The 8725-nt window shown below is 42.5% G+C and overlaps 2 protein-coding genes across 2 annotated transcripts in view; both read right to left on the reverse strand.

Moving 5' to 3' along the window:
* gpr161b (G protein-coupled receptor 161b) overlaps nucleotides 1-7218 on the reverse strand; it is a 16088-nt gene extending 8870 nt beyond the window's left edge. The window contains exons 1-6 of the mRNA XM_005747150.1: nucleotides 7018-7218; nucleotides 5104-5494; nucleotides 2809-3530; nucleotides 2560-2667; nucleotides 584-709; nucleotides 175-408 (exon numbers count right to left, since the gene is read on the reverse strand). Coding sequence (XP_005747207.1) covers nucleotides 175-408; nucleotides 584-709; nucleotides 2560-2667; nucleotides 2809-3530; nucleotides 5104-5447 — 1534 coding nt within the window. The 5' untranslated portion in view covers nucleotides 5448-5494; nucleotides 7018-7218. The remainder of the gene's footprint in view (nucleotides 1-174; nucleotides 409-583; nucleotides 710-2559; nucleotides 2668-2808; nucleotides 3531-5103; nucleotides 5495-7017) is intronic.
* A 649-nt stretch (nucleotides 7219-7867) lies between these two features.
* otc (ornithine transcarbamylase) overlaps nucleotides 7868-8725 on the reverse strand; it is a 6257-nt gene continuing 5399 nt past the window's right edge. Inside the window, exons 9-10 of the mRNA XM_005747151.1 lie at nucleotides 8413-8550; nucleotides 7868-8301 (exon numbers count right to left, since the gene is read on the reverse strand). Of these exons, the coding sequence (XP_005747208.1) occupies nucleotides 8242-8301; nucleotides 8413-8550 (198 nt within the window). The 3' untranslated portion in view covers nucleotides 7868-8241. The remainder of the gene's footprint in view (nucleotides 8302-8412; nucleotides 8551-8725) is intronic.

Below are 8725 nucleotides of genomic sequence, written 5' to 3' on the forward strand. Positions count from 1 at the left end.
TAGAAGTGTATCACAGCTCAGGAAAAAAAAGCACCGAAATAAAGCACCGAAATGTGCGCTGCTTTTCGGTCTGGTTACTACCGTTTATGTCAGAACACCGGTACCCATCCCTAGTCAAGAGTGGGAAAGCTGCTGTTCAGGTGGGTTTCTCCTCTCCATCCTGCTCTTCTTCACCTCTGTCATCCTTAACGATCCCTTCATCAATACTCTCCAGCCTCAGTCTCTGGCCTTCCAGGTATCTGGGCCTCGGTGCGGCCCTCGCTGTGAGGAGTCCTGCTGACAGAGCTGAACTCTCCCCAAACAGGGTGAGCTTAGCATCGCTCTCTATGGCTTTCGCCAAGCAGGAGGCGAACATGTCGAGAGATTTGTGCACCTCTGCGTGGATCTGGACTGAGGATGTGTTTTCAGCTGGGGAAATCAACAGACATCAGTCAAAGCTTTGGTAAACACAAGCTACAGTAAACAATTCTCTTGCCTGGTCCCTTTTCTTTTCTTTTTTTGGTCATTTGTGTATCATGTGAAGTCTAAGGTATTTTCCCTGCTCTCTAATCTTCTGTAGAAGCGGGAAATGAATGACGGATACCTTTGGAATGCTCCACCTGGTCTTCAAAGGTGACTGAGCTCCTCCTTTTCCCGGACGGAGGCCCGTGGTGCTGCGCGAGGGAGGAGCCATCTGTGGAGAAGTTATCCAGCAGCATCACATCTGTGCCTGTGTAGGAAAATAAAGAGGATCATTGCAAGTTAACTGCAAGAAGAACTTAACAGAGATTGCAGGAAAGTTGCAGTAAAAGTCATCTTCATACCATATGGCCACAAATGTACACACAAAGGTGGATCACAAGACATTTGTTTGTGTTGAACATGACACCACTTGCCCTCCCTACAGGATCAGTTAAAAACATGAGCTGGAAAACAAAAAGGCTGCCCAACAAAGAGGTGTATGATGCAGTAAGGTTTGTAAGGCTTTCAAACTTCATCTTTACAGCTTTGTTGTCTTTTAATTTTAAACTTAACTGTAGAAAAAAATTGAGGAAAAAAAAAAGTGCTGCTTTTCTTTCTAGAAACGCATACATTCTAAATCAAAGTTAGGCGATGCAGCATGTTTTTGGCATAATTGGACAAAAAGTTCTCAATAAGCCCTCAGTATGTTCTTAAATGAAAAGGTATTTATGTAGCATTTTTTTCTAGAGCGAAAGTATTCTGAAACAAACGACCAGGCGCTGAAGGGATTTCACCAATAGGAACATGCTTTCAATTCTATTTGAAGCCAAACAGCAGTGATTCACTGTGTTTCGGTCTGCTGCAGGAAAGAGCTCTTTTAACAAACTCCACGGTCTGGTAAGTTTCTGTAGGCTGATGACTGTGTGACAATGCTGTATGTTTATGAAGAATCTCAACTGCTCGATTAGCTGTCAAATGCTGCTGGAAAAATGTAAATATTCTTAACTTTCAGAATACCTTCAGTTTTTCTGTCATCTTAAAAACTTAAGCAGATTATGGTGGCCAATCAAACACTTTTGACATTTTGACCAACCTTATAAACAGTGCATTGGTCTTTGATCAGTAGTTGTTGATCAATGGTCATGAGAATTTACATATTAATGATCATGGAACAGACCTCCCAGCCCATTGTTCCTTCAGTGGTGCTAGTTTCAATCATAATGCAAATGCACTGTTTATAAGATTGGGGTAACCTGCAGTCAGCTGAGACTGAAGAAGTCACTTGGATGAGTGACGAAACCGGATGTTTCATTTTATTCATGAGTCTGTAGGGATAAAATACACGATAATCCTACAATCATCAAACCGCCTCAGTCTCGGGGTTGGGGATCTGTAAAGTCTACATAGAAGAGATAATAATAAGGTACACATGACAAATTGTCATTTTTTTCAGATCCTCATCTGCATCCAGGGTCTACCCAACCTTTTGACCCTTTGGCAGGTGAAATAGGCTCCAGCACCCCTGGACTAATAGACATGCATGATAATATGCAGGGTTTGTTTTTTTTTTTTTTACTAAATTTAAAATTTTCATACACTTATAATTTTTCTGCAATGATTATTGAAGTTAGTCAACTCCCTATAAAAACGAATTGAAACAACAGTGTTGTGGACACAAAAGCTCACAACGCAGGCAAAAAAGAAAACAGAGGAGCTGCTGAAAGATCAGGTTCAGAAATGTATGAATTTTAATTAGATGCACTAATATCATGTCCTGTTAGTAAAAAAAAAAAAAAAATAAAAAAATGGACACAATGGTAAGACAGCTTGTGCTACATCTACACGTACATGGGTGTTTTGGTAAATATGGCTTTTCTGTGTATTTGCCTTTCGACCACTGAAAAACTCCTGCCAGGATGAAGTTTTTCCAAAATCTTAGTTTCTGCACTTAAATGTGGACATCAGACTGTGCACCGTTTTTATTAGTACATAGTACATTTCTTCACGCTCAGGGTTATATCGCCACCTGTTGCTTTGGCATGCTCTTGGCAGCACTTGAGGATTGCTTGGAGTTTTTGATATGAAGCAATTATTTCCCCCTTTCCGTGTGCAACTTACATGAGTCCTGAGTGAAACTGAAGCCAGTGTCTCCTGTGCTGCTTCCTGGGGCCAACAGCTGTCCTCCACCCGCGAGCATGGCAGTCAGGTGTGGGGACATCCCCAAGTCTGAAAACACAAATTCTCATGAGATCATCACATCCCGCAGGAATATAAATCTAAACCAGCCTTATGCATTTACTAAAGATAAAACCAGCAACATACACACACACATCTGCATGACACAGAGAGCCCCAGCTATAGTCCCACCTGTAATTCTGTTGGAGATGCTGAAGAGGCGGGACGTCCTTTGGCGCGTGGCAAACGACTCTCTGTAGTACCGATCTCCAAAGCACATCCCCAGCAGCTCCTTCCTCACCGTTTTATTCCACAGGCCATAGATGAGTGGGTGGCACACCGCGCTGCAGAAAGACAGCCACGCTACCAGAGTCTCCACCCACTGAGACACGCTGCCCTGACCCCACAAGGCCTCAGTGCCCACCACCCCAACGTATGGCCCCCAGGTCATGAGGAAGGTGCCAATCACCACTAAGATGGTGACCAAAGCCTTGCACTGACTCCCTGCGTACACGAGGCTCCGCCGACTTCCATTAGAGGAAGTCGAGGTGCTCGAGTTCTTACGCCCGTTCCTCTGGGCTCCAGTGGAGTCGTCCTGGGCCACAACAACAGTCCCGCAGTGAACTTTGCGGGCTTTCATGCGGGCTACGCGGAAAATGACACCGTAACACGCCAGCATAATGAAGAAGGGTGGGAGGATGCACCAGGTGACCCAGAAGGCCGTGTAGCTCGGCTCTCTGTGCCACGACGCCACGCACGTCCACTTGAAGCAGTCGAACTCAAAGGAGGACCAGCCGAACAGAGGAGGCAGGCAGCCTACCAACGAGTGAAACCACACGTAGGCGATGACGACAACCGCCCGGTTGCCTGTGATCTTCATGGGGTAGATCATCGGGTAGAGCACGGCGTAGTACCTGTTGTGAGGAGACATGAGCACGATGAAGAAATCTGCACAACAGGAACTCAACACCGTCCTCCAGGGAGACTTTTGATCAGACTAGCACACAGGCTGCTGAGATTGGAGTCAGTGATACAAAAGCTAAAAGCTGCACTTTTCTCTCTCCCCGACAATCCTGTGAAATGTTTTCCTAAAAGCTGCAAACAGAAGAGAACAGACGGGCTTGGCAGAAGAACAAAAACAGGCTCTGTAATCTAAAATTCCCAAAGGATGCTGAGGATAATTAGGTGAGCAGTGAGAACAGCAGGAACTGTGCGCTACACAGAAAATTTACAGTAGCTCTCGGTAGCTCTGCGACACCCAACAGAATTAAAACAGTATTCAACTGCGGTTTAAAAGTAGCTCCAGAAAATCTGAAAGGCAGTGCATGTGGATAAGAAGTTATTATAAGTGCTGAAACTTTAGTATTAATCTCAAAAGTCATTCAATTGTTGATTATTGGTCTGAACATCAGATTAATCATTTCAGGCGTTTTCTAGCATTTAGGAAAACAACAGAACAGCTGCTAACAATTTCCTCGAGTCCCAAAGGTGTCTCCTAATTGCATGGTTTTCTGAACAAATAAGCCACAACCCAAAGAATTTAAATTTGCAATCAAACAAAACATGGATACATAGAGAAAACCTCACAGCCGGGGAATGTTTGATGGACAAATAATGGGGCTGGAAGGACATTTTCTGAGATGGTATCGTATGTTACTGTATATTTTTTGATTACCAAAATTAATTAACAATTCTCCCCTTCTTACAAGCAAAGCAAAATAAACTAAACTTTGTGTCTGAATAACCATTTGAGTTTGTTATTACACAAAGTACTTGCACAAAATATTGGCAAAATACGATCGAGTCTAAAAACTGGAACCAGAAAATGAAAACTAGGAAACCCCAAATATCAAAGATGTTTTTTTGTTGTTGGAATAAATAAAGTGCCTTAAAATATCTATAACTTTTTGTCTATAAATTTTGTGCAATATGTTTACTGGCTTTATTCCATGCATTTGTTTAAGCAGGCATTTAAAGTTCAAGCATTTAAGCCCATGCTCATCACCTGATCAGAGAAATCTACAGGAAAATACCACAAATTAAGTCTGTGGTTAACCTCTCTTAATTACAAGAGTGTGACGTTAGAGGGAAATGCACCAAGAGCATTTTTTTAAAGTTTATTCAGCATAACATTCATCTGAGCTTGAAGTGGAAAATTGCTAACCTTCAGTTTCCTATGCTTACTGTAACTTTACTGTCTTGGTTACGTTCAGCTTCAGGACTTAAAGCAACACTAAATTTCATGCTCTAGTCCATTTGATGCCAGAATCTCCCAACATCTGGGATAAATTAATAATATAGCGATGCATTAATCAGCTAAATCTTTCTCAGAAATTAGCAGAGACCAAAAATGGGCTACAGGTTCTCCGCTGGAGGGAACCATATGTCCTAATGTCAATGTAAGGGCTCACTTTTTAAAAGAATTCAAGTTAAATGCTTAGATTGATTATAGGGCTACAATATAATACAGTATAATCTGGCACTAACCTGTCGATAGCGATAGCTCCAAGGGTAAGCATGCTGGCAGAGCTGATGAGGAGATAGAGCAGGGCGGTGAAGTTGCACCACACCACCCCAAACATCCACTCTCTCTTTGCTGAGCTCACAGCTACAAACGGTAGCACCAGCACGGACAGCAGCAGGTTGGACAGAGTCAGGCTGAACACAAACTTGTTGCTGGGTGTGAGCAGATAAGGCCTGCGATAAAGGGTTGCCACAATCAGAAAGTTCCCGAGGCAGGCGAGCAGCGTGATGGTCACAATGGAGACTGACTCCAGGGCAGCCAGACCCTCGCCATTCCCCACTGTGGTACAGTTCCTGCTCGTGTTCATGGTGAGAAGCTGGGCCACCGGACTGGTGAAGGAATGGTGGGGGACTGCTGAGGAGAAGGCATTATTAGACAAAATAAATTGCCAAACTAAGACAAAGAAAAAAACAAAACAATATCATGAATTACAGCGAAAAACAACCCTTCAACTGTCAATCTACATTCATGCAGCTGGAACTCAACTCATGGATTTTACTATTTTCTGCAGCACAAAAACTAATAGCAAAGACCAGGGACCTGTACTATGAAGCAAGTTTGATAACATACGCAGGATATTGTTATCTGGCTTTAGTTAGCCCAACAACAGGATTCGGGCTTAGGGTAACATGAAGTAGTCAATCCAGGATTTATCAAATCTAAAGCGTTGGAAGCATCTGAGCAATCAAAAACATGCACAGGTCATTTTCAGAGGTTAAACACATAATACAGCTGCTGCAGACAAACTATCAATAGTGTTTAACGCTCTGTGAGAAAAGAATAAACGCAAAAAAACGAATTCAAACTAATCTACAGCCAAGTTCAATCCCCAAACAGATGCCCTGGTTTGACATCAAATATTTATGCTTATAGAGCAAAAACAACAACAAGTTGCAGAATTGTTTACAGCCAACAGAGAAAACTAACATTACAGAATAAAGATGCATCTAAGACTAAATATTAATTATAGATGCTCTTTAGAGAAAGATAAAGACCTCAGATCTTCCTACTACCTACTAGCACCCTTTGTGCTAGTAGGTAGTAGATCACTCTTCTTGGCGTGATATATTCCAGAGAACTAACTGGACAGGACGTGGTTGAGTTCTAATCTTGATCATAACCTCATCTAGAACAGGTTAGGACTGCAGCTCATCCACGGGGATATACCGCAGTAAGAAGTGAACTGCCTTCACAGTCGAGGCTAAACTCTGGAGTTACCTGGATTTGCCCAAATTTTGCTCCATGGTACAAATTCATATGTATGCTACATATGAATACTAAATAGTGACGGCTTTAAGTAAAGTGGTACACACACGTTTCACATTAAGGTTCAAAGTACAAAAGTAAATGTTTACAGGTGAAAAAGAATGTCAGAAATAAAACTAACAAACACTGGTTACTGTACCACCTCCCACCATACGTGTTTATGTACTAGCAATATAACTCTACTAATGTATAACAATAACTCCAGCAACAATTTACTGCAGTTTTAAAAAACTATAGAGGATTTGAACACTAGATTTCACCACGTTAAAAGACTCTGTTTACAGCCAGGGTAAACTTTTCACTATTAAACAGTCTTCGGTCACAGTTAAAGCCTTTCACTAGTGGAAAGCATTATCTTTGTACATTATTTCGCATCGGAAAAGCGTAATTGTTGTTAAAGCTCACTATTTTGTTTCCCTGTTAGTGTTAACCTTTTGATTTAGCGTGAATATGGAAGTAAAAAAAATACAAAATAAAACTGCATCTTGCACATGTGAAGAAGGTGCAGCACGGTGAGTTAGCGGTAACGCTAACATTAGCTAAAACTACCGTTAGTTAGCCAAAACTTTCCCCCATTGTCCCCCCTGAAACTCGGCTCTTTTTTTTTTGACCTGCTTAGGCTCAGCGCTGCGGCTCCACATTTTCACTCTCGACGGGGATAAAACGTCCATCTTACTCCTCTGTTTCCACACCACAGCCCCAGAAGAGAGAGCCGAGCCAGGGAAATCCCTGAAAGCCAGTCGACATTGTTCACTTTGGTAATGTCTCTCTCCTCCGCCGACTCACAAACGGCCAGCTGCGGCTGCAATGGCGTCCTCCTCCCCATCCACCTCCCACCTCAGCTTCGACTCCCTCCCCGAGCAGTCTCCTTCCGTACGTGGGTGGTCGCTTAAGAGCATTGTCTTGCTTTCATATTGCCATTGAACCAGCTTACGTTATTTAATTTAACCGTGTGGAGTTTGTTGTGATCAAATCCTTAATGACAAGTGCAGAACAACGATGAAAGTATAGTGTATTCTTTCGCGGATGCCACACGCACCGTGTGCGTTTATAGTAGTGTTTACAAAGCCATGTGAATGTGTGCGTGAGTGTTTACTTGATGACAGGCCGGCTTGTTTATGAATGAATTACTGAGCTGCATCGTTTTATCCAGCTGGACCACCCACGTAGATCATAGCTTCCCGCACTAAAACGTCACCTCCGCTTATCCAATGAAAAAACTCCGAAGGCTTCACGGCTCCATCCCATAGGGGGCGCACTCAGCCAATAACACATAACATGTTTAGTTCTGCAAGTGTAGTATATAAAGCGGTGTCATAGTGTGATTTTGTGAGTGCAGACTTTCAGCTTAAACTTACAGGGTTTTATGATAAAATATTGTGCATTTTTATACACTTCCCCATTTTCAGAGGCTTAAAAGTAATTGAACAATTGACTGAAGTGGCTTCAAGTGAGGCCCTTGGTCACAAAATACATTTTATTAAATTGCTGTATTGCAAATTCCAGATATGCACTAAACATTTACAAAATCAGTGGGGGTATTTTATTTATGGATTAACCTCTAGTTCTTCATCGTCACTGAAGTTTTAAGGCAGCTGTGGTGACACATCACACAAGAGTGAAATAAGAACTGTGAGCAATAAGCGAGTCCTGGGAATTCCTGGGTTCTCTGCACTTTGACACACAGACCTACTACACATAAACAGAAGCACACCACAGCCCCACGCTCCCACATGGCAGCTCTATCCTGAAGTTACAATATGACAGCATTGCAAAAGTCTTCTTTGAAGTCATCCCATGCCACAGAAAAGCTTAGTCCCTCTTAATAACTGATGTTAAAACTTCAGCATGGGGATCTGTGGCGTGTAGTCGGTCAGAAGAGAAACAATGAGGCCCTGAAAGACAGAAGACAGTTGTGATGGTCAGTTGAAAGAAAATTAAACTGGAGTTAAAAGGGGATTAAAACAAACTCAAACAGCACATTGTGCGTTAACATTTCAGCCCACCATGATGGTCCATTTTCTATTCTCTGCCTCCGAAAAAACGAGAGAACGGGAAGAGTAGAACACCTGATCATCCACCTCCTCCATTTTCCGAGGAAGACAGTGCAGGAAGGTCCAGTCTGACTTGGCCACACTTCCTGTCTGTAACAGAAGGGCATCAAACCACGGGTAAGTGTTATCGTCCATGGAGTGTAAGGATTTTCAGGGATGTGACTTAGACTTTCCTTCCCTTCCTTGAACTTGTTTTCTTAATATAAAAGTATCTAACTGTGTATACTACAGGGAGTGCAGAATTATTAGGCAAATGAGTATTTTG

This window comes from Pundamilia nyererei, unplaced genomic scaffold (genome assembly GCF_000239375.1).
Source record: "Pundamilia nyererei isolate P.nyererei 1_Seehausen unplaced genomic scaffold, PunNye1.0 scaffold00190, whole genome shotgun sequence".
NCBI lineage: Eukaryota > Metazoa > Chordata > Actinopteri > Cichliformes > Cichlidae > Pundamilia > Pundamilia nyererei.